Raw genomic sequence first — 27,056 nt, forward strand, 5'->3', positions numbered from 1 at the left:
AGATCATTCAATCAAAGAAGTGGAGATGGAGGTGTAACAACAGTTTGGGCGTGCAAAAGGACCAACTGGACTCCAACAAACTGGACACAAAAAGAGGGCGACAAAACAGAAGATGGAGAGATGAACTATTAAGTACATATATGTATGGGAGCATTGCTTGGCAACAGACAATGCAGGATAGAGTGAGATGGAGAATTGGCGAAGAGGGTTTCCTCCTGCAGTGGAGTGAAACGACTAGCCAGAAAAGTAAAGCCTTAAGTCATGTGTGATGTGTAATGGATGTGAAAGAACCCAGTACAATTATCGTCAAGGAAAAGGGTTTGCCCCAGTTTTTTTTCTGGCATGGTTGGCTGCAGATTGCGCAACAGCACCTATAAACCCTTACTCTGTGCTATGTGAATAAATAAACAGGTTTTATTATTCTGACATAGCTCTGCATACCTTTTAAAAGAAATACTAAGTGCTTTATAGCACCCTCGAGTGTGATAAAGCGCTATTTATATATGAACTGCATAATTATTATTATTAATTTTTTGCTCACCTTGACGTTTAGGAAGTTTGCATCGGAAATAGACGGTCAGTGAAGGGCGGGAGAATTGTACTCTGGATTGCGCATTCTTTCATCCGTTCTTTTATCGGCTCCAAATTTGCCATAGGTTTCATGCAGCTAAGAATTTAGTGCAGTGGCGTATTTGGGTAAGCATGGGCTAGTAAGATTGCATGCGGCAGAAAACACTTGGTCGAAAAAAAGGTTAACTCCACACACTCTAGATTCGCTCGATACTCAGCAGAATTGAAAGATATTTGAAGGAATGTAAAGAAGGTTGTCTACTAAGTGTTATGTATTATTCACCTATATGTGATTTTTTATAAACTAATTTTAAACTAGAAACCAAATTGGAACAACAAAATTGGTTATGGTGCATCTAGTCATAGCCAAATGACTGCTGAACTTTTTGTTGTGCACTGCTAATACCAGACTGGGGGATAACAACAATTAAGAAGAAAAGTTGTACTACAAATATTCACTCATTACACTCAAATAGGGTTTGTGCTGACACCATAAATGCATGAATAGATTTTTAGTAGTGGTGGTTCAATATTTCAATCAGTGTGCTCTGATTGTCTTCAGGAGAAACCACTAATACTCAAAAGAGATTGATATCAAGCAAACCTCAACCGCGTGTAATTCCTTCATGAAAAGCTTCAAACCCTACTCATTACAACACAAACATAACATGGTTTGAGGCTGGACAAACAGTATTAGCTCCTTGAGGTACTGGAAGTTGACAAACTAGTTCCTGAGTCAAACTATCTTAAATCTGTTTTACTACTCCTCATACTTCTCTGGTTTCAAATCACTGGTCTCGGGAAAACAAGGATTGACATTTAGGCGTGCCCTCATCTTCTCATGTGTACATGTACTGTAATATTATGTTCATGCCTGTGTACTAACTACTCTCGTGCGACAGTTCCATGATTGCTATATAAAGTGCATTATAGGTAGTGGCTTATGCGACAGTCTACTGTGCAATTGTATTTACGCTGAACACTGAGTACTGGCAAACATTAAGTCGTGGTCAAGACATTTTACACTGCCATGACAACATAATCTCAAATAAGTTTTGGGGAAAAATCACACGAGACACAATAATGTAAAGAACGTTAATTTGAAAATAGAATTAGTCGTTGCAAACTGCTAAAACAAAAGTTAAATGCCTCACATTTTGACCCCAGCAGAGACTTTCTCAAAGGCTAAATGCAAGCCTCTGCTCTCAAGATCTAAGACCCACTACAGGACAAACACAACACCAAAATACCTGTTCTGGAGCTCGGCCAATGAATGTAGCAGGATCAAGGAGGTCATCAAGGCGAGCGTGGATTGGTGCAAAATACCCCACTTTGCGTATTCTATCTACGAGGTCATTGTCGCCACCTTGTTGCTTTACGACAGCTCCTGCCTCCTGAGCTAGAGTGCGGATATGCTCATGACACTCCTAAAAGCGAAACATGTCCAAGAATGGTACTGTTAAAGGGAAACTGCATCATTGTTACGGTTTATGTTTCCTCGGGAGTGCTGTGTACATCTGATCAGGCTTGTTTTAGTTGTGGCAAATGGAACTAAGCAACAGTGATTGATGAGGGCTTTCAAATGCTTTTTTTATGAATCCTTTTTCAAATGCAAATAAATTGATGCTGACAGTAGCATGATCCAGTTTCAGCATTTGCCTCCAAGTATCATTATCCTTAGCCCAGGTTAACCTGTTACAGTTCCTAGATATGTATACCACTGAGCTAGCCTACCTGTAGGCAAACACAGGCCTTTGCAGGAAAATACCGTAGGTTAAAGCGCATTGAGCGTCACAGAGTGACAGATACGTGCCCTATATAAAAATCCACTATTATTACTATCCACTATTAAATTACATGGTGTCTCCGCAGACCTCACTTGATTATACTCCTACCATGCATAGTTTCAATTCCTACTAAATGTTGACAGTTTTTCATTTATTTCTGAGTTGTTCATTTGTTTCTGAGTAGTAAGCATTGATTGTTTGTATGTCCTGGTCTTGCGTCCTGACCACACTATGAAACTTGAGCTTCATTTTTGTTTTTAAAGGTAAATTATAATTGACATCCAATTTCCTGGATAGGAAAAGGGTAATTCCATGTGTTAAAGGCACTGGTCACTATTGGTAATTGTCAAAGACCAGTCTTCTCACTTGGTGAATCTCAATATTATGCACAAAATAACAAACCTGTGAAAATTTGAACTCAATTGGTCGTCAAAATTTAGAAAAAACCACCCCTGTCACCGTAGTTGTGTGATTTCAGATGCTTGATTTTGAGACCTTAAAATCTAATTCTGATGTCTCGAAATCAAATTAAAAAAAATTATGGGAAAATTACTTCTTTCTTGAAAACTACGTTACTTCAGAGGGAGCCGTTTCTCACAATGTTTTATGCTACCAACAGCTCTCCATTGCTCGTTACAGAGTAAGTTTTTATGCTAATGTCTTTCAACATTATATGCATAAAATAACAAACCTGTGAAAACTTGTACTCAATTGGTTGTTGAAGTTGCGAGAGAATAATGGAAGAAGAAAAAAAAACCTTGTTGCACAAGTTGTGTGCTTTCAGATGCTTGAATTTGAGATCTCAGCTAATTGTCTCGAATTCGATTTATTATTTTTTAGTGAGTCTTTCTCAAAAACTTTGTAACTTCAGAGGGAGCAGTTTATCACAGTGTTTTATACCATTAACAGCTCTCCATTACACGTTACCAAGTCAGTTTTTATGCTTACAATAATTTTGAGTAATAGGAGACTTTCCAACGCTAGGCGGCAGCAGACATACCGGGTAAATTCCCATTGTTTACGTAGTTCTGAACATGCGCATAATTCTGAGAACAATGGATTTACCCGGTAAGTCTGCTGCCCTCTATCGTCCCAGAAAGTCTCCCATTGCCATTATTGTCCAGTACCTTGAAATTGGAAAAGATGAGAGGTCAAGGGAAAATCTTGGTTGATTCGACATGGAATGACCCAATGAAGAAAATAATGGCTTTCAACCGTTAATTTTTTTTTTTTTAATCCTTGGGAAGTTTCAGTCAGAAATATGAGAATTTGTTTAGAAGTCAAGGTCTTGTTCTACGATGTACAACAAAATAGTCAACATAGGTGGTTTCTATTTGTTGGAGTTTGATGGATTGAGACCTTATTCCACAAGAGAACTGTTTTAGTATAATTCGCTGAGTTCTGAGGCCACTAGTAGGTTTTACTATAATAGTGTTGGAGTTGTAGCAGAAACTGTCTTGTTTTATAATGAGTAATAATCAGAGGGTTTAGTATTTGTAAGAGATGGATTGAAAACTGTTTCCACAACATAAATGTTGCAGTTTGATTCAGAGTACTGAAGCCAATAGTTGATTACTATAATGATGTTTGAGTTTGATGGATTGAGTACTGTTTCTACAAGAGAACTGTTGCAGTTTGATTCACTGAGTACTGAAGCCAATAGTGGGTTACTATAATGGTGTTGGAGTTTGATGGATTGAGTACTGTTTCCGTGAGAAAACTGTTGCAGTTTGATTCACTGAATACTGAAGCCAATAGTTGGTTACTATAATGGTGTTTGAGTTTGATGGATTGAGTACTGTTTCTACAGGAGAACTGTTGCAGTTTGATTCACTGAGTACTGAAGCCAATAGTGGGTTACTATAATGGTGTTGGAGTTTGATGGATTGAGTACTGTTTCCGTGAGAAAACTGTTGCAGTTTGATTCACTGAATACTGAAGCCAATAGTTGGTTACTATAATGGTGTTTGAGTTTGATGGATTGAGTACTGTTTCTACAAGAGAACTGTTGCAGTTTGATTCACTGAGTACTGAAGCCAATAGTGGGTTACTATAATGGTGTTGGAGTTTGATGGATTGAGTACTGTTTCCGTGAGAAAACTGTTGCAGTTTGATTCACTGAATACTGAAGCCAATAGTTGGTTACTATAATGGTGTTGGAGTTAGATGGATTGAGTTCTGTTTCTACAGGAGAACTGTTGCAGTTTGATTCACTGAGTACTGAAGCCAATAGTGGGTTACTAAAATGGTTTTGGAGTTTGATGGATTGGGTACTGTTTCCATAAGAGAACTGTTGCAGTTTGATTCACTGAGTACTGAAGCCAATAGTGGGTTACTAAAATGGTGTTGGAGTTTGATGGATTGAGTACTGTTTCTACAAGAGAACTGTTGCAGTTTGATTCACTGAATACTGAAGCCAATAGTGGGTTACTAAAATGGTGTTGGACTTTGATGGATTGAGTAAAGTTACAACGAAAGAACTGTTGAAGTTTGATTCACTTATTTGTTGCATTTTCTCTTGTAGTCGGATCAACGTTGATAAACTCTTCCTCACAGTGGACCAACTTGGTTTGGCTGTCTTAGTTGATTACACCTACACACCATGGATAGGAATGCTTTCCTCAGCTGTTCATACTTGAATCCATACAAGACTGGATTGATGGCAGAATTCACCATACAGAGAAGTGTTGAAACAACCCAAATGGCCTCTTCATCCACATTGGAAAACTCAACTTCTTGCACTGGCTGAAATATCAAAACAACAGTGAACCAGATTGCACCGGGCAAGACTAAAATAAAGAAAGCTGCCGTGATGAAAGCAAGAGTGCTGGTGACTTTCTTGTGAGCTTGGTGCAGTTCTTGAGCTGGGCCCTGGATTCCTTGCTCTTCTAGGTTTCTGGCTCCTTGTTTCAGGTTGATGAGGATTCTGATGTACATCCAGATTGTAGCTGCAGTTGGTACAATATACAACAGAGTTGCTGCAATGCAAAAGACCACCAGCACTTCAGATTCTGGTAGCTTTTCAATCCTGCAATTTGATCTTTTATACTGATCTATTATGAGGACAGATCGAGGCATATGTATCACCACTGGAACTATCCAAATGGCAAGTAACAACAGCGTGATCTTTCTTCTAGTGAAGTAGGTTGTGTACTGCAAAGGTCGACTGATTCCGATAAATCGTTCATAATTGGCCAATGTGAGACAGAGAACAGAGTGGGCATTGAAGCAGTTGAGAAATAAATAATATATCCTTGTGTTGTTGGATTGCAAAAGCTTGTCTGCTGTACACTGGCTGATGTTTGAATGATAAACCTTTTGCAAAGAAACAGACGCATACGGAGCATTAAATACCGAGACCAATGCATCTGCAACAGCGAGGTTGAGTATCATCAAATTGGTCACATTATGCAGTTTCTTTGTGTAGATTATCGTCACACATACAAGAACATTCCCTACAAATCCAATACTCCCAACACATGGCATCGTGACGGTTAACACTTTGAAGAAGTTTATAATAACGCCATCCATATCTACTTCGTGTTAATCCTGTGTGATACTGATTTATAGCTGCTCTGTCTATGCAAGCAATCTTGTGTGTGGCTACTATCAGATTGTACTCGGGTCTAGAACCACAAAACTGAAACAACATCACATTCACTTATGAGCCTTTCAGTAATAATTAAGAATGACACTCCAGGAAAGGTGGTCCATCAGTAAATAGTGCTTTTCCTAATTTTTTTTTGTTTGCAATCAAGTACACTATAACAAAACAAGCACTCTATTGAGTTTTATTGAATTGAAAGTACCATACCCGCAACCAAAAAGTAAATATAACCTATTTTAAAAAGCAATTAGCATTATATTTGTACTTGGCTAATTGCACTTGCTGCTCTCCCAGTCCTGTGTCTAGTAATTAAGATCAAGTTATATGGTACAAACAGAACTGTATTACTGTTATTACTGCCAATCACTCATACATATGTACATGTATGTCTTATAACTTCATTAAGAGACACGATGGTTGAGATCAGGTCAAGTTTATCATTAGATGCTCAAGCCTGTATGCTCCGTTTTTGAAAGGGCAAGGGCACCAAGGCATTTTCTTCTTGGTAAAGGGCACCCTCTGAGGATATTGTAAACTGTAAAATATTTTTCTGTAAGAGTCTTACAAAGTAAACATCTTTTCAGCAAACTCAGGATGTGCCAGGCCTCGGATACTTCACAGAGGCAACCTGTACAAAGGCGACTGCCTCCATGCCCCCTGGTCATTGCCTTGGTCCACTCGAAATGATAGTAGAAATTAACCATTACCATTTCCTCATAGAAACGAAGCATACAGGTGTGATGTGATATGGGTAGAAAAAAACCCAGACAATATTGGTCTTTGGACCATGATGGAGGAAGCAATAGGTAGACCATGTATCATCCAGTTTTCACATTCAATCAAGGGAGAAGGGTCGGACCTTGCCTTACTATAACACAGCAACAAATCATATCAATGGAAGATTCGGATCACTGAACACACTGTACACAAGATCGTTTTAATAAGCACATTAAAAGAGCATATAGGTGACTATGGACTTTATTACTGAACTGTCAAATTATACAGGACTTGATTCATTGATGAATTGATGCACTAGCCACACACGAGACTCACTTTATTTGGCAAGAAAGTATCAGTACCATAGTTGCTTATAAATGACTGACGTTGTTATAGTTTTGTGGTGTACATGTACATGTTTGATCCCAGTACAATGTGATACCACAAATGGGACTTCCCCTTCTGGGCAAGAAAACACCCTAGTCAAATATTGCTTCAGTTTTGTGGTCCAAGATCTGAGTATAATGTGATGTCACACATCGGACTGCTTCTACTCGGAGAGACAGTATCTGAACCAAAGTCAAAGTAACTCTGAGATTATTACAGTTTTGTGGTCCATGATCTGAGTACAATGTGATGTCACACATCGCACTGCTTCTACTTGGAGAGACAGTATCACACATCAGACTACTCTCATTGAGAGAGCAGTTACCAACCAGAATCAAACAGGATTACACTTAACGACTGGATTGATAACAGACTGTTTTGAATAATGTAAACCCCATTGTTGCTATGAAAGTAGCCATCTTGTAGGGCAAACCGTATGCGCGTCTATACGCAGACATCAATGAAGCACGAAGCATTCCAGGTTCAATTTATATGGATCACGTACGCACACCCCCACATACACGTTCACAGACACCATGTTGTAGGGCAGGTTTTTGAAAGGGGACGTCAAATTCAATACGGTCTATACAGAGAAAATTCTAGTGGGTGACTAGAACTGCAAATTGACTCAAGGCATGCAAGGTTAGAAGAACCTTCACTTGCTCATGGATGACCTTACTGTCAACCTGCTCACAGGTTTAGCCCTCGTGCATCCAATTGTTGGGATTCTCAGTTTTGTAGGGAATGTTCTTGTATGTGTGACTATAATCTACACAAAGAAACTGCATAATGTGACCAATTTGATGATACTCAACCTCGCTGTTGCAGATGCATTGGTATCTATATTTAATGCTCCGTATGCATCTATTTCTTTAGACTACTTATATTATGGATACAGTTTAATAAACTCTAACAGCAGCCAGTGTACAGCAGAAGGGGTTTCTCAGTTCAGTAGTGTTTGGATATATTTTAGCTTTATTAACTCATTCAATGCCTACTCTATTCTCAGTCTCACATTGGCCAATTATGAACGATTTATTGGAATCAGTCGACCTTTGCAGTACGCAGCCTACTTCACTAGAAGAAAGATCACGCTGTTGTTACTTGCCATTTGGGTAATTCCAGTGGTGATACATACGCCTCGATCTGTCCTCATAATAGATCAGTATAAAAGAGAAAACTGCAGGATTGATAAGCTACAAAAACCTGTAGTCTTTGGAATTGCAGCCATGCTGTTGTATGTCGTACCCATAGCAGCTACAATTTGGATGTTCATCAGAATCCTCATCAACCTGAAACAAGGAGCCAGAAACCTAGAAGAGCAAGGAATCCAGGGCCCAGCTCAAGAACTGCACCAAGCTCACAAGAAAGTCACCAGCACTCTTGCTATCATCACCACAGCGTTCCTTATTCTTGTCATGCCTGGTGCAATCTGGTTCACCACTGCGTTGATATTTCAGCCTGTGCAAGAAGTTGAATTTTTCTACTTTGATACAGCCATATGGGGTGTACTTTTACTTCTCTCTATCATCAATTCTGCCATCAATCCAGTCTTGTATGGATTCAAGTATGAACAGCTGAGGAAAGCATTCCTATCCATGGTGTGTAGGTGTAATCAACTAAGACAGCCAAACCAAGTTGGTCCACTGTGAGAAAGAGTTTATCAACGTTGATCCGACTACAACAGAAGATTAGACAAATTAGTAAATCAAACTGCTAGAGTTCTCTTGTGGAAACAGCATTCAATTCATCAAACTCCAACACCATTATAGCAACCCACTATTGGCTTCAGTACTCAGTGAATCAAACCGCAACAGTTCTCTTGTAGAAACAGTACTCAATCCATCAAACTCCAACACCATTATAGCAACCCACTATTGGCTTCAGTACTCAGTGAATCAAACTGCAACAGTTCTCTTGTAGAAACAGGACTCAATCCATCAAACTCCAACACCATTATAGCAACCCACTATTGGCTTCAGTACTAGTGAATCAAACTGCAACAGTTCTCTTGTAGAAACAGTACTCAATCCATCAAACTCCAACACCATTATAGCAACCCACTATTGGCTTCAGTACTCAGTGAATCAAACTGCAACAGTTCTCTTGTAGAAACAGTACCCAATCCATCAAACTCCAACACCATTATAGCAACCCACTATTGGCTTCAGTACTCAGTGAATCAAACTGCAACAGTTCTCTTGTAGAAACAGTACTCAATCCATCAAACTCCAACACCATTATAGCAACCCACTATTGGCTTCAGTACTCAGTGAATCAAACTGCAACAGTTCTCTTGTAGAAACAGGACTCAATCCATCAAACTCCAACACCATTATAGTAACCCACTATTGGCTTCAGTACTCAGTGAATCAAACTGCAACAGTTCTCTTGTAGAAACAGGACTCAATCCATCAAACTCCAACACCATTATAGCAACCCACTATTGGCTTCAGTACTCAGTGAATCAAACCGCAACAGTTCTCTTGTAGAAACAGTACTCAATCCATCAACAACTTAGATAGTAGGCCAGCCAAAGTGTGAAATTACACTTTGGACGGCATAGTTTGTTAATGGCTGGCATCCATGCTAGATGTATGGATCATGGGCTCGGGAAGACGATTAGGGTGGATGCCCAGCTTGATTTTGAATTTTAAGGTCATTTTGGGGTCAAAGGGTCAAAAAAGGTCAAAAATCAATATTTTCAAAATGTGTGTCAACTTTAATCACATTTGATAGATCTATCCATAAAATGTATTTTTAACTTTATGTTGATACTACAAACCTATGTAATAAACGTATAAACTTTGACCATGTACACAAATGTATAGCAAAACGAAGTGTAAAAGTGTGATTATCTTGAAAAGGGTACATTTTGAGTACACCAACTGTTTCTGCACTTCCCATCCTCATTGGTGCATATATTGGTTTCAAAAAACTTTTTTTGAAAGGTAAATATACCCAGCCAGTTTTTGAGAAAAAAACGATTCAAACACCACCTTCATGTGGGGTCTTAACGACTCATTTTAAGGACAAAATTTAAAGTAAGGCAAAAAATTGCATTTTTTAAAATTTTCACAAAATTTGACCCCAAGTGATAGATCTATCCATAAAATGTATCTATCCAAATTAATGTTGATATGACAAACGTATGTAGTTAACGAATAAACTTTGACCTTGTACACAAACGCATAGCAAAGCATAACGTAAAAGCGTGATTATCTTGAAAAGTGTACATTTTGAGTGTACCAGCATTTTTTGCACTCCCGCCAAATTTTACCCTAGGCGGCAGATCTATCCTTCAAACTTATTTTCATCATCATAGTGACATTCCAAGTCTGTGAAATTAAGAGTTAATATTTTGTTTTGTACACAAACTTGTAGGAAAATTAAATCTAAAGGTGCGATTTTCTCCTAAAGTGCATATCCTGAGCATACCAAATGTTTGTTTGCACACCCTATAGATCCCAGCACTGCATAATAACAGTCTTAACAAACCTTTTTGGAAAGGTAAATATACCAAGGCAGTTTTTAGTTTAAAAAAATTCATTTTACACCTACCGCATTGGTAAATTGAAACAAGAAATGCGTATGCTGATTCATGCAATTAGTTTGATATAATTTAGTAGTTGTATAGTTTGACGTGCTCAACAACAGCATGTCTGATATCAAAGTTATTTTTACTCCCAATCTTTCTAAGTACATGTACGCAGTTAAATACTCAACAAAGTTGAATATTCTTTTTTGCAGTAAAATGTTGTTTTATCCTAGTTAGGCCTATACATGTACATTGTAGCTACAATTGAGGAATGGGGTATTGTGCAGTGATACATTGTATACTTTCTTGTCTGGAGATCCATTATTCAAAGCTAACTCCAGAGCTACATATAACCAGGCACACCAAAACCACTACAGCTTGACATACTTTTATGCCAAGTTTCGTTGATGAAAAAATTCTCACTACTCTTCAGGCAGTAGCAGACAGCAATGATACTCCCATCACTTTGATCAATCACTTTGTGGACATAACACAGGTCAGAAACATACCATCATCAGAGTTGCCCGGCCACTATACACAGCAGGATGAAATGAAGTTAAATAATTGGGCAAGTCCAAAGTTTGAGATTAAAAAAAAATTCAAGGGAGGACTACGTCTGCTTCAACTTTCTTAAGGATTGCCAACACATGGAAAGTACTGGGCTTGGTTAGGCCTACTTGTGGACAGAGGCGGGTGTTAATGAAGCCAATAATTTATGACTGAGCCCATGCTTCAAGGCAAAGTCTACTTCCTGTGAGGCTCTGTGGCACATAAACGGTCTGTGCTTGAATCTTGGTTGGTTAAAATTGTTTAAACAAGAATATGTGGAAGTTGATAAACTTGCCTTAAGTGTGGTTAAGCAGTTCAAATAGAGGAGCGGCAATCACACAGCAGAACTCTCCAAAGCACAGTAGGCCAGCTGTCAGATTTTCTAAGGAGTGACAATGGTCATGAGCTCATAAACAAATTCAACAAGCACTCTAGAAATCCAAACTCCCAACTGTGGTCTCATTACATTGAGATGGTTGAGATTGAGATCCAGGACTCAGAAAGACAGATACTTGATCACCAATCTGAGAGCTTTTTCCGCAATGCTGCCGTCCCCATCATCTATGACCCCAGTAACTTTGATCATTAGGGATGTGTTCATCTGGCAGATATGAAACTCCTCAAGAAGACAGAGATGTTGATGATGTTTAGAAGCTTTCATAACAAACAGTAAGATTTGATGTTTTCCGACTAAACCCAACCTTGGGGAAGAAGATGACACAGACTCTGATATTGTTAGAGAGATACCACTGGTGTCTTTGACAACCAAAGACATTGCACCAGTTGATGTGGTAAGTGATCTTCTAACAACTCTAGATCATGGAACGCAGTATATAATGACCATCTGGAAGCACCGTATGCTTCAAGAAACTCTTGGTTTTAGTGACGCCCTGAAAAAAACATTGCGCAAAAACTTTCTCTGATCTGTACAATACAAATGTTTCAACCAAACAAACTATGTACGGTACAAACGCCTATCAAAACGGACAGGAAGTTACTGCAACAATTGCTCAATGCTGCCACTGGAACCTACAACGTGGTCTTGATCGTAGATTGAAGAGGGCTCCACCAAGTCAATGACACAGTTAAAGAGAATGGGAATGGGAAAGAATCAAACAATTCGAAAGTTCATCGATAGACCCGAGTTCCACTCTTACACATCAGGTATGGGCTATTGAACAAAGCTAATCTCAAGTTCTTGTCAGACGTTTTCGTAGAGAAGGGCAAGGGTCTACTGGAAAGATGAGAAATAGTACAGGCGGGGGTTCCTTTATGTTACGGACGCCATGGTCCTTTTAGGAGAGATGACGTTTTGAGGACATCTGAGCAGGCTGACACCCGGTTGATGCTCCATGCATAGAGGCAGTCAACGAAGGATAAGAGTGATTTGCAGGTGGAGAAATGTCACTTCTGGTGAACTTAGTGTGTTCAAAAGCGTCAGAAACTTGGAAATAAATGCACATTAATTACCCGATACGTGCAGTAACTGAGACACTTGCCAACCTGTAAGGCAGCTTATACATGCTCTTACATGATGCGAAACAGCCTCTCCTACATGACCATTGGGAAAAGAAAGTCTCTGAAAAGCAAAGTTAATATGTGTCCAGGGAATCGGCCGTAATGGAAAACTTGCTCTCATTGAGCAGTTTGGTAACACTTGTGCACCTTGGTGTAAAAACATCAACCTGGTCAGGCTCCAACTCCTTGGTAAATAAGGCGAAGAAGCGTCTGGAGATGTTACCGCCAACAAGAGATGCACTGAAACTTCATACAGCATAAACTAGGAATACATGGACGTCTCATCTCTCACACTGACACAGACACACATGAGCTTAAAAGAAAGAGTGGGGTTACCTGGAAGACTACCCCTATCTCAGATGCTTGATTTGAGCTAGTTTTATAAGGATGCAAATCAAAGGGCACCATGTCAAACTGTAAAACTGTGTCAAACTGTTCTGCGTGAATAGCATACAAGTACCTTTTTGTTTCATTTTACCACAAGTTTGACATGATTTTTTTTATATCAATATAAACCACAAGGGAAACTGACTGGGTAAATTTTGAAATGATTTTTGGGGTTGAATAAAGAATTTTTGATTTTTTTTAATGCCTTGGCATATTGACCTTTCAAAAATAAGTTTTCAAACAATTATATGCAATGCTGGTATAGGAAGTGCAAAACACTGTATAATGCTCAAGATACGCACTTTTTGAGAAAATTGCAATTTAACCCTGTAGTCCCTGCACCGCCTGAGTTTGCTGAAAACTAATACTTCAAGATTCTTGCAGTTAATTACTGGAATCGTAGTTCAAATTTTAAAAGATAGCCACAGCTTAACTTTTATGCACAATTTGAACCTTGATGTTTGTATAAAAGTACAAGTTCGCATGAGAACAATAAATGTCTCTCGTTAAACGGCTCAGTAACTTTTATGGCGAACATTTGTTTGTAAGGATAAATAGGACACAATAGCTTTTCAAGGCTTTTATCTGATTAAATGCGAAGGCGTGAGTTTTCGACAATATTGTCATGAATGATGGATAAATACAGTTTATTGACCTTTCAAAAATAAGTTTCCAAACAATTATATGCAATGCTGGTATAGGAAGTGCGAAACACTGTATACTGCTCAAGATACGCACTTTTTGAGAAAATTGCAATTTAACCCTGTAGTCCCTGCACCGCCTGAGTTTGCTGAAAACTAATACTTCAAGATTCTTGCAGTTAATTACTGGAATCGTAGTTCAAATTTCAAAAGATAGCCACAGCTTAACTTTTATGCACAATTTGAACCTCGATATTTGTATAAAAGTACAAGTTCGCATGAGAACAATAAATGTCTCTCGTTAAACGGCTCAGTAATTTTTATGGCGAACATTTGTTTGTAAGGATAAAATGGACACAATAGCTTTTCAAGGCTTTTATCTGACTCAATTATTATACTGATTAAATGCGAAGGCGTGAGTTTTCGACAATATTGTCATGAATGATGGATAAATACAGTTTCCTTTGTGTTTACTTATGAACATTTTGTTGGGGTAAGAGCTAAATTATTCCATCATCATTAGCTTCATTAGCTTAATAATGACTATCGAGGATTCTTTTGACGTTCCTTTTTTTCCTCCAACCACATACAGTATATCGAAAGGCGGCTGGGCGGTCCAGTGGCTAAGTGGTTAAGATTTAATTTTCCTATACGTTTGTGTACAAAACAAACGATTAACTCATAATTTCACAGACTTGGCATGTGAATTTGATAATGAAACTATATTTTATGGATAGATCTGCCGCCTGGGGTAAAATTTGGCGAAAAGATAAAAAAATATATAAAAAAATGACATTTTTGGCACTTTTTGACCTCAATATGACCTTACATGAAGGTGGTATGTGAATTTATTTTTCACAAACTGCCTGAGTACATTTACCTGTCAAAAAAAAGTTTGTTGAAACATACATATGCACCATTGAGATGGGGAGTGCAAAAAATGCTGGTATACTCAAAATGTACACTTTTCAAGATAATCACGCTTTTACGTTTTGCTTTGCTATACGTTTGTGTACAAGGTCAAAGTTTATACGTTAATTACATACGTTTGTCTATGAGGGGCCGTTTTTGACTAAATGAGCAAACCCATATATATAAGAGCAAAACTATATATATAGGAGCAAACCCTAAGAGCAAAACCAAGTCTCCTAATGGCCTTGTCACAGATGTTTACAGTAAACCCACCGACACCCACCAGTACCTTCTCTCCAATAGCTGTCACCCTAGTCACTGTAAGAAGGCAATTGCTTACAGTCAGGCCTTACGTATCAGGCGTATCTGTTCCACAGATACCCTGTACAAGAGGCGCTCATCAGAGCTAAGGAAACACCTTGTATCTAGGGGACACAGCGAACGTATGGTCCAACTTGCTATCAACAGGGCTCTCAACGTACCTCGTCATACTCTGTTGACTAACACGGGAGCTAAAAAAGCTCCTACCAATAGAGTTGCTTTGGTCACCACCTTCCACCCCAAACTACCCAAACTTCCCTCAATTCTCAATAATAACATGCCTATACTTCACTCCTCCAGCAGGTTACACTCAGCAATCACCGCCGCCCTAAGAACCTTGGTGACATACTAGTCAGGGCCAAACTTCCCCCAGGTACAGTCCAAACACAACCCCCGACAGATATACTGGGCTGTCACAAATGTACCCGTTCCAAATGCAAAACGTGTCTGCACATTAAGCCCTCACTTAAGGTGAAGAGTCATACCACTGGCTCTTCATACAACATCAAGACCGACTCTGAATGCAGCACGTCTAATGTAGTCTATGTCATATCATGTAAGAGATGTGGGCTACAATATGTGGGAGAGACTAAGACCAAACTTAGTCTTCGCTTTGCGAATCATGTCTCTTCCATAAAGACTAAGAAACCGTACCCAGTCTCTACCCACTTCAACAGCCCCAATCATAGTGTCATTGATGTTGAACTTCTGGTGATTGAAGCTTGCAATGGTGATGACACACACCGCAAGAATAGAGAATCACACTGGATTCACCAACTCAAGACAGTCAAACCCTTTGGACTTAACATAAACACTGGTGTTAAATAACTTCTCATTACCCTCCACTTCACTTCTGCCTAAGAACTTATATGTTGTATATATTCTGTACATAAAGTATAAATTAACCTAGTTTAAAGTTGTTTTTATAAATTCATCACTGTAACTATCTGATGTAAGTAACCCCCCCCCCTTTTTTTCCACAGGTCCCTCATACCTATTTTTAAAATCATCATACCTTTGATCTTGCTGATCTTATTAATTGACCATTGTTAGTTGCATCATGATGCAACTTGCTCTCTAATCCTACCCTTTCATGTCTCCCTGCATTGTTGTCGAACAATACTTTTACCACTTTTATGGTCCAGTAACCCTTCCTTTCATTCTAAACATCCTTTGTCCTCGCCACTTCACTCCCATTGGTTCATAGCCACCAATATTGTTTCTGAAATAGGAACTTTGATTGGCTGTTATTTTACCGCTTCTTTCTGGATCCTTTCCTTAATCCCTTTCCCCCTCTCTTTTTCTATAAATGGATATGTATTTGTTTGTACTTGTTTTATGCCTCTGAAGAAGGTCCGGATTGGATCGAAAGCTAAGGCCATCTACCCTATTCATTATATAGGAGCAAAACTATATATAAAGGAGCAAAACCATATATATATCGGAGCAAACCCATATATATAGGAGCAAACCCATATATATATAGGAGCAAACCCATATATAAAGCAGCAAACCCGTATATATAGGAGCAAAACCATATATAAGAGCAAACCAATATATTTAAGAGCAAAATAATAAATATATAGGAGCAAACCCTAAGAGCAAAACCATATATATAGGAGCAAAACTATATATAAAGGAGCAAAACCCATATATATCGGAGCAAACCCATATATATAAGAGCAAACCCATATATATAGGAGCAAACCCATATATATCGGAGCAAACCCATATATATAGGAGCAAACCCATATATATAAGAGCAAACCCATATATATCGGAGCAAACCCATATATATAGGAGCAAACCCATATATAAAGGAGCAAACCCGTATATATAGGAGCAAAACCATATATAAGAGCAAACCAATATATTTAAGAGCAAAATAATAAATATTTAATGATCAAAACAAATATATAGAAGACCACCGAAAATATATAAAGGATCAACGGCAAATATATATAAAGGACCAAAAACCTCAAATATAAATGACAAACACAAACATATTTAACAGCGCCCTCTATATTGGACGTAGTTTCATATATATTAGACATGTGCACCCATATATATAAGACTTGCTTGCAAACAAAACAGACTGAAGAAAAGCACTATCTGCTGATGGACCACCTTTCCTGGAGTGTCATTCTTAATTATTACTGAAAGGCATCTCAGTGACTGTTTACAATTTGATATTAGCCACACACAAGGTTTCTTGCATTGACAGAGCAGCTATTATGTATACTTACAGACACTGGACACTATTGGTAATTGTCAAGACCAGTCTTCTCACTTGCTGTATCTCACCATATGCATAAAATAACAAACCTGTGAAAATTTGAGATTAATTGGTCGTCAAAGTTTTGAGATAATAATGAAAGAAGAAACACCCTTGTCACACGAAGTTGTGTGCTTTCAGATGCTTGATTTCGAGACCTCAAATTCTAAATCTGAGGTCTCGAAATTGAATTCGTGGAAAATTACTTTTCTCAAAAACTACATTACTACAGAGGGAGCGGTTTTTCACAATGTTTTATACTATCAACCTCTCCCCATCACTCGTTACCAAGTATTGGTTTTATGCTAATAATTATTTTGAGTAATATTGTCCACTGCCCTTAAATCCAAACAAAAATAATTAGGAAAAGCACTATCTGCTGATGGACCACCTTTCCTGGAGTGTCATTCTTAATTATTACTGAAAGGCTCATAAGTGACTGTGATGTTGTTTCAGTTTTGTGGTCCTAGACCCGAGTACAATCTGATAGTAGCCACACACAAGATTGCTTGCATAGACAGAGCAGCTATAAATCAGTATCACACAGGATTAACACGAAGTAGATATGGATGGCATTATTACAAATTTGTTCAGAGTTTTATTCATCTTGATGCCATGTGTTGGGATTCTCGGTTTTGTAGGGAATGTTCTTGTATGTGTGACGATAATCTACACAAAGAAACTGCATAATGTGACCAATTTGATGATACTCAACCTCGCTGTTGCAGATGCATTGGTATCTATATTTAATGCTCCGTACGCATCTACTTCTTTAGACTACTTATATTATGGATACAGTTTAATAAACTCTAACAGCAGCCAGTGTACAGCAGAAGGGGTTTCTCAGTTCAGTAGTGTTTGGATATATTTTAGCTTTATTAACTCATTCAATGCCTACTCTATTCTCAGTCTCACATTGGCCAATTATGAACGATTTATTGGAATCAGTCGACCTTTGCAGTACGCAGCCTACTTCACTAGAAGAAAGATCACGCTGTTGTTACTTGCCATTTGGGTAATTCCAGTGGTGATACATACGCCTCGATCTGTCCTCATAATAGATCAGTATAAAAGAGAAAACTGCAGGATTGATAAGCTACAAAAACCTGTAGTCTTTGGAATTGCAGCCATGCTGTTGTATGTCGTACCCATAGCAGCTACAATTTGGATGTACATCAAAATCCTCATCAACCTGAAACAAGGAGCCAGAAACCTAGAAGAGCAAGGAATCCAGGGCCCAGCTCAAGAACTGCACCAAGCTCACAAGAAAGTCACCAGCACTCTTGCTATCATCACCACAGCTTTCCTTATTCTTGTCATGCCCAGCGCCATAGCGTTTTCCCTCTTATTGTTTCTGCATGGAACTCTTTTTAATATTGATGTAGCCATATGGAGTGTGATTGAATTTCTTGCCTTGGTGAATTCTGCCATCAATCCAGTCTTGTATGGATTCAAGTATAAACAGCTAAGAACAGCATTCATATCCATGGTGTGTAGATGTCAGTATCCAAGACAGCCAAACCAAGTTGGTCCACTTTGATTGAAAGAAATCAATGTATCAATCAAGAAAAAAGACTTGTGGAATCTGAACACCTTGAAAAAACACAACTTTAAGTTGTTTTTTTGGCCAAACTTACCTTGAAAGCATATTTACTCTAACACTCCTCAACCCATCAAATGCCAACAACATTAACCCACTATTGGCTTCAGTACTCAGTGAATCAAACTGCAACAGTTCTCTTGTGGAAACAGGACTCAATCCATCAAACTCCAACACCATTATAGTAACCCACTATTGGCTTCAGTACTCAGTGAATCAAACCGCAACAGTTCTCTTTTAAAAACAGTACTCAATTCATCAAACTCCAACACCATTATAGTAACCCACTATTGGCTTCAGTACTCAGTGAATCAAACTGCACTTAATCCATCAAAATCCAACACCTTTTGCCGTTGATATGCCAAGTTGTTCGGTAGTTTTCACTTGGAAAACAGTTATTTTGTTTTGGCCCTAATGACCTTGACATTCGACACAAGCATACACACACTCAGCTGTGTTGCAGTCAATGTGTGGACGGACACTTCTTTGGTCATACACCGTAAGGAAAACCCTACTTCTCAACACTGTAAATAACACTGTGTGGATTCAAGTCCCTAATTATGTGGACCTCTTTTGTTTTCAGGTCCGCACTTCGTATGTAGCTTTAAAACATAAAACACCTTATTTTTGTTCCAGCTATTTTTGTTCTATTATTCCATTTTCAAAAGAATTCTCTCATGGGGTCCATTGTTCATTAAGAAAAAAGCTTGTACTCATTAGGACCTTGTTTTATTTTCAGGTATACACTTCGCAAGTAGCATTAAAATCCAGACCTAAGAACACACAACAAACAGAAGGACTAGGCATTCACATTGTTTCGCCCGTGGGGCACAAACAGAATTTAAGTGGAGAGAGGCGGAGTTTGGTTGGTGTACGTACCTGGCGGCTTTCTCCAGCCTTGACCATTGCCATGATGATGTTCTCTGAAGCCATGAAGGGTAGTTCCTGCTTCACATGCTTCTCAATAACCTATAAAGGTTTAATAGATAAATAATAATCCGTTTTTATATTGCGCTTTTCACACTTGAATAGTGGTATTCAAGATTTTATTCATGAGTTACTAAGGCAATATCAAGTAAAACACACAGTAATCGCACTGGGCCCAATATCATAACACTATTAAGCAGATATACTGCTTACCAAATTTCTTTCCTAAGCAAACAGTGCGTGGGGTACTTGTTGCAACGAAGTAAACTTTGGCTGGTTAGCAAGAGTTTTCTGTGCTTAGCAAGTTTTTATGTTCACATGCTTAATGAACTTTGGCCCAGTTGGCTACTTTTTAAAAAGCTCAAGTGCAAGACCTGGGCAATATTTCATAGTACATGTAGCTCCTTAATAGCAGATTTTGTGCTGACTGCAAAACTTCCGTTTCATAGCTCTGCTAAACCGTCAGCACACGAATAGGCGTACTAATCATCCAGTACTTACTGTATGAAAATGAACGACGTAACAATCCAAACCTTGGGTCTAAGGACCCCAGTGGGAAAAAGTTTAAGTTACTGGCTTTTTGGGCTATATCCTTGGATAATTTTGTGCAGTATTTCTATCTTGTGTTTTATTTTGATTTGGTTTATTGCATTGTCTTTCTCCTATTGTTGCTGTATGTATTTTTAGCATGTTCTTGCTGTATATTTATCAAAACAAATTCAATCAATCAATCAATCAATTATTCAATCAATCAATCAAACAAAAGGTGAACATGCAAGATAACCGCCTTATTTTCTTGCCATCCTGTGAAATATGCTTTATTAAAGCAAATCATTCTGCTACAGTTAGCACACAAATTTGCTTATCGTTAAGCAGCACTATGAAATTAGGCCCAGCCATCCTTGCAAAATGGCAGTTTTACAAATTGGTGAATGTTCCATGAAAACCTAACCTTTGGATAGACGACAAGTCCTTCCGTCACATTCTGCAGTGTAATCAGGCACGTATCAGCAGTGAGAAATGCCTCTGCTATGCAAATTCGCCTGTAAAAGTCAAAGGAACAAGTGTGAAATACATTCAATATCATGGGATTGGAGGCATTGCATGGTGAGGTATCAATATTTAATTGGTGTGAGGGGTAACACCATGTGTGTATCTACTTGCAAGGAATGTTATTGGCCCAATGACAGGGAACTAATATAATCATAGAGTTATATATAAGAACTAGAGGGCGCACGAGTGATGCTTCGTGCACAAACGCCACGGGACCGCAAGATGACAAGCGCGTCATTCTGCACGCGCGTTGAATATGAAATACACGTTTGAGGTTTTTTTATTGAACGCTAACGCGATGCTGTTTGTTCAACTTACAAAATGGCCGCACAAACACACGCTGTGAGATGCCAGTTTTGTCAACTTAGAAAATGGCCGCCTGCGCACATGCCGGAGCGCGTATATAGGCCAGTGCGCCCTCTAGTTCTTATATATAACTCTATGGTATCTACTTGCAAGGAATGTTATTGGCCCAATGACAGGGAACTAATATAATGCGCATTGAGAAGGTACACAGACTCTTTAATAAGTCATACTCTCACCTGTTTGCACTGTCATCCAGTGTTCTCTCAAACCATTGGACAGAGTGTGTCTGAAGGGGATCCATGACCAGGGTCATGAGATGTCTGGCTAGGGAGCAGCAGCGCTCGCTGCGCATTGGGTTGCGCTTATACGGCATAGCGCTGGAACCAATCTGATCAGTCTCAAATGGTTCCTCGACCTCCTTGAGATTGGCCAGCAGTCGTAGGTCAGTACAAATCTAGAAAGAGAAATCATTGGGGGTTTAAGTATTGTTTGAAGCTTTGCATGGAAACAATAAATAAACTTGCAGGTACAACCATGTGTAAACCTCTTTTGTGGGAGTGTTGGCTCTGACAAGAGTCGGTGTGGTCTCGGCGTTTCAAACAGTTTACTCTACTCTCCTGAAGACGAGCAAAGTATACTGTTAGAAACGTTGAGACAGCACCGACTCTTTTCAGAGCCAACTATTCCACAAAAGAGATTTACACATGGTTGTACCCACAAGTTTACTATTTACTTATAGTTTCTTCATAAGTACATGAAACGTTTGATGTCTGAAACGTCTGGACGCGCTTGAAGTTGAAAGATGGATTGTTGCAGTTGTTTGAAACTAATCTTGAGTGCCTTGGTTTCAGACATCGATCTCGTCATGAGATGAACCTAATATAAATGTTATGTTAAGCTTGCCTGTCTGAAACCAAAATTCATTTTGGCTGACCTAGAGTCGCTCCTAATCTTTTTGGTTTGGCAGAGTTGCGCTTGTCTGAAACATGATGGACGCTTCATCAATCACTGTTACTCAAACACTCTTTATCGAGTACAAAATGTGGCCGAGTGGTTTAGATTAGGGTGTGGGTTTCGAGTTCCGGTCATGACAATGGTGTCCTTGAGCAAGACACTTCACTATAGACCTTTATCATGCTGCCTCCATCTTGGTCATGTTCCTCGTATCAAATAACAATATAGAATGCTAATAATCTTTTTGCAAATAAGAACCAGACTATTTTGTTCGGCCAGCCTCGTTTTGATAACATTGGAATCAACGGGAGAAATTCAAGATGGCTGCACCAAGATAAAGGTCTATAGTGAAGTGTCTTGCTCAAGGACACCAGTGTCATGACCGGAACTGGAAACCCTAACCCATTGATTTCAATGTTCCCAAACCAAGGCTGAAAGAACAAAATAGTCTGGGTCCTTATTGCAAGGTAATTATTAGTATTTATTGTTATTCGATACGAGGAGCTCTGTGTAAAGTGAAAAGAAAAAAAAATTACCTCAAAGACCTTACCTTGTGGATGGTAGCACCAAGCCCAGCGAGTGCAGAGAGAACATCTATATCCACTTTCCTGCTATATGTCTGCCCGGTCACAATGTAGGATCTGCAGATACAAACCAAGGAAAATAACTGTCATGAAACAAATGTGTCCTTACTTTGTGTGTGTGGATTTGTGTGTTTGTTTGTGTGTGGATCTTTTCCAAAGTCATTGCAACTGGTCCATCTCATCCCAACAAGAAGATTTTTCTGAATAATACAATTTACTGAACCACTTCACGTGGGATGATATGCAACTTGCAATTACTTTAGAAAGACTTGGGGCAGAACTTTGTTTACGCCTTGGTGTAACCTTCAATTCTCTGTTTACTTGGAATTATCATGTAAAGGATGTTTACTTCTTCAATACTTGCATTAAAAACAATTTACTCTAACATATTTTGTGCTTTAATTGTTATATTTAAATTGATGTACATGTACCGGTACATTTTTTTATTTCTAGTTCATTTTCCTATTTGCTTTGAACCCTTAATTGTTCCATTGACCCCTTGCACGCATGTCACACACGTCACACTAATGCCGTGCTCACCGCTCACCATGTTGGTGGGCAAGTCAGGTTTACGTGTATAAACGCTGCGTCGCCTAAAATGTGCACTTTACTGCATAACGCACAGCATACATATAAAAACGCACAGTGAAATGGCCCACCAGTATGGCGCATTCAAGATTTTTCTGATGATGATGTCAGGTGAAATGGGTCAATATATGACTTGTTTTACAACCAGATGTGGGGAGGCAGGTCTAAGGACCACAGTACTTAATTTGCTTTTATTCCTCCTAGCCCATCTAATGGTATTTTTGTACAGTCTTGTATTGTTGAATTGGGTGAATAAATAATAATAATAATAATAATAATAGCTGAATAGCCAATGTTTATATCCACCCTGACTCTCCATTGCGTAGCATTCACAGACATTTACCTTCATGTACACGTGTATTGTGAAACGCTTTGTTTCACTCGTACAATGAGCCAGAACAGGTTCTGGAAATGTGCCTTGTCAGTTATTACTAAGGGAATACTATAGTGGTTCTTAAACGGCCATTTAAAAGAGTCACAACTCTTTTATTCCCCTTTATAAATGCCCTTTCCTTAAAAAGGGGAAAAAAGTTACAATATAGACAATCTATGACAATCTGCATTTGAAGTTTGTACATTTTCAAAAAAACTTTATTTATGGGAAAACCAAGGGACGGGAACAAGTTTCTTTATCATCCAACTTGCATAGTGCATTAGTCTCGGTGCGGCCTGTCCAGGACAATCGTATTCATGAGTTGAAAATGTATTATTCTTGGGACAGCACAGCTGGTAAGTGACCAAGCTGCTGATATTTATAACCTGAAATACATCTTGTTTATTCATGAGACTTATTTTTATACCAACAATTGCGTAGAGCATGGATAGCTCATTAAATTTTGTCGCGCTTCAACACACATGGCTGTTCTTCTGCGGACTGTCCGAGGTCCGTAGCAACGTGCTGTTTGCCGTCCAGTCCACAACTGCAGAGGAACGCTTTGGGAGTTTGGACAAAGGGGCCTAAAGGCACTGGAGACGTTTGGTAATTTTCAAAGACCAGTAGTCTCGCTTGGTGTATCCCAACAAATAACACATCTGTGAAAATTTGGGCTCAATTGGTCATTGAAGTTGCAAGAAAATAAAGAAAGCAAAAACACCCTTGTTGCACAGATGTGTGTGCTTTCAGATGCCTCATAAAAGGCTTTAGGCCTGAAGTCTTTTAATATTTGAATGAGAAAAAAATGTTTCTCAAAATGTTTTATACTATCAACAGCTCACCATTGCTCGTCACCAAGTAAGTTTTTGTGCTAACACTTATTTTGAGTAATTACCAATAGTGTCCAGTGCTTTCAACACACATCAGTGTATGGGTAAAACCAAGAAATATTTGTAATCCACGAAGCAAATTTAACATCTAAAATAATACTAACTGTTTAAAACCAGCCATCTCTGTGACTAGTTGGTCCAACGTGTCAACCTTGACCCCATCCCCATCAAACAGTGCAAGGAAGCTAGCCTGTGTACCGGTGGTTCCCTTGACCCCCCGGAAGCGAAGGTCGCTTCTGGCCCTCGTCAGGTTACGCAAGTCCATTAGGAGGTCTGAGATCCATAAGCAGGCACGCTTACCGACCGTGGTTAGCTGGGCTGGTCTATGGGGGAAAAAAAGAGAAAAGACAACAAATCAATCAATTCACAAGCCTCAAAGTGTGATTTGTTGAAATTTTATTGCATTTTATTTGCAAGTTCACCCAAAACAAGGCTAAAAGCCACTTTTGCTATTGGGCGACAAGAAGGAAATTATGGAGTATAGGTCAGACCCACTGGTGGCACTAGAACCGTGAAAATATATGTAGAAAAGTCAGAAGCTGGCTACCAGCCTCGCTACCATGGGCAGCGCGCCGTATCAATACCTCTCGTCACTTACCCCTGGGAGGGATGTACTAAGAAACAATGCTGATTGGTTTAGGAAATTGGTTTTGCATTAGATTTCAAGTGCATGCGCGCGTAGTTTTAAGATATTTGTATGTTGATCACGCCCGCGGTTTTTATTACACAAACACGTTTTTTAAAAACAAAAACATTCTTTAAGACGTAAGACATGCGTGCGCTCGTAGAAAGTATTGAATAATGAATATGTACGCTCATTAATGGCTCATTTAGATGTGCTAGCATATAGCACATTTAAATTTGCCAATTCCAGGGGTTATGATCGAGCGAGGCATGCTGGAAAAAAATGGTGCGGTGAGATCGATCACCCCTGGGAACGAGGTTGGCTGGCTACAGACCTACGGTGGGAAAGAGGTTGAACGTTGATCCCAAAACTTCACCAACAACTACATGTAACCATACTATGTCAGGTGTGATGTCAGATGTTGAGGCTTTTTGTAGACTGACAAGTAGGCCTAATACAAAAGCACTAAGCACATGTTTTTAATCTCTTATAACTTACTGATAATGTGTGAATCCTAAGGTTGGTGTGTTCTTTTGGGTATCAGCGAACTTGCCAAGGCGTTGGATGCAACGAGCCAGACGAGGGAGGATGATGTCCAAGGCATCTCGTATAACAATCAGATCCTGTAAATAAGAACAAGTTACTTGTAAGGCACTGTACACTATTGGTAATTACTAAAAAATAATTGTTAGCATAAAAACTTACACTGTAACAAGCAATGGAGAGCTGTTGACAGCCTAAAACATTGTGAGAAATGGCTCCATCTGAAGTAACGTAGTTTTCAAGAAAGAAGTAATGTTCCCATATTTTTGTAATTTGATTTAGAGACATCAGAATTAGATTTTAAGGTCTCAAAATCAAGCCTCTAAAATCACACAGCTTCGTGTGACAGGGGTGTTTTTTTCACAATTTTGAGTTCAAATTTTCACAGGTTTGTTATTTTGTGCATAATGTTGAGATACACCAAGTGAGAGGACTGGTCTTTGGCAATTACTAAAGGTGTCCAGTGTCTTTAAGTATCGCCATGGAGTGTCTTTCTGACAGATACTGGTGCTTTACAAATGTCTATTAATATCATTAATCAGAGCATGCTTTATTTACTGACCATCAGTAAAGTTATTTTTTCACAACAACCTCAAGTCACTGAAAGAGATTTGTCATGCACAAGGTGCAATGTTTTAGCCCGGACTTAAAAGGGTGTCGACACTTGCTTGTAACTTGAAAACTGGGTCAAAATTTAAAGTAGGGTGTCCAAAAGACACCCAGGCACCCCTCTGGCTTACACTATGACAAAGTGTTACCACAACTTTACAAGAACACAGCACAACCTTGTCCAAAAGCAATACAAAGGAAATCCTGTTGTCCAGTATTTTATCACAGATACATACAGTACACACTCCACTTAGGGTCCCTCTACAAATCCTGCCAAACACAACAGAATGTAGCAAAGTTGAAATAAGAACCATACCAATGACAAATCGTTGTGTTCATGTAGGCATGTTGTTTGTGTTAGGACTGAGCAAGGGTTTCTACCCTGCAAAGTTATGTAGTGGTGACTTTGCTAAAATACATGTTTGTATGTGGGACAAAGAAATTCCATCAAGGAATGAACTTGAGTTGACTGCCAAATACAACAAAATGCAACACCAATATGAAGTCACTTGACTTCTAAAATGCAACAAATTCAGTCAAAGAATAACATCTGAGTTGATTGCAGAATGCAAACAACTATCGCGCACATGTTTTGCAAGAATACTGTCCGCCGGGTGTCCGCCGGGTGTCCGCCGGGCACTAGTCTTTGAAAATAGTGCCTGGTTACAGCGCCCTTTCTTGACTTTTACTTGACTCTTGAGCAATTACAAAACGTCCTTTCTCAAAATGTCTGTTCTTATTCCCTTATTTAAGACCAAGGTGTGCTATAAAACACATATTGACTGGCATAATTCG

General features: G+C 38.9%; 1 protein-coding gene across 1 annotated transcript in view; it reads right to left on the bottom strand.

Annotated features, from left to right (window-relative positions):
• LOC117292322 (adenylosuccinate lyase-like) overlaps nucleotides 1–27,056 on the bottom strand; it is a 32,594-nt gene that overhangs the window by 3,970 nt on the left and 1,568 nt on the right. The window contains exons 3-9 of the mRNA XM_033774344.1: nucleotides 25,608–25,732; nucleotides 24,589–24,807; nucleotides 22,600–22,690; nucleotides 21,332–21,549; nucleotides 20,689–20,779; nucleotides 19,689–19,778; nucleotides 1,821–1,997 (exon numbers count right to left, since the gene is read on the bottom strand). Coding sequence (XP_033630235.1) covers nucleotides 1,821–1,997; nucleotides 19,689–19,778; nucleotides 20,689–20,779; nucleotides 21,332–21,549; nucleotides 22,600–22,690; nucleotides 24,589–24,807; nucleotides 25,608–25,732 — 1,011 coding nt within the window. The remainder of the gene's footprint in view (nucleotides 1–1,820; nucleotides 1,998–19,688; nucleotides 19,779–20,688; nucleotides 20,780–21,331; nucleotides 21,550–22,599; nucleotides 22,691–24,588; nucleotides 24,808–25,607; nucleotides 25,733–27,056) is intronic.

The sequence above is a fragment of the Asterias rubens genome, chromosome 7 (assembly GCF_902459465.1).
Source record: "Asterias rubens chromosome 7, eAstRub1.3, whole genome shotgun sequence".
Classification (NCBI taxonomy): Eukaryota; Metazoa; Echinodermata; class Asteroidea; order Forcipulatida; family Asteriidae; genus Asterias; species Asterias rubens.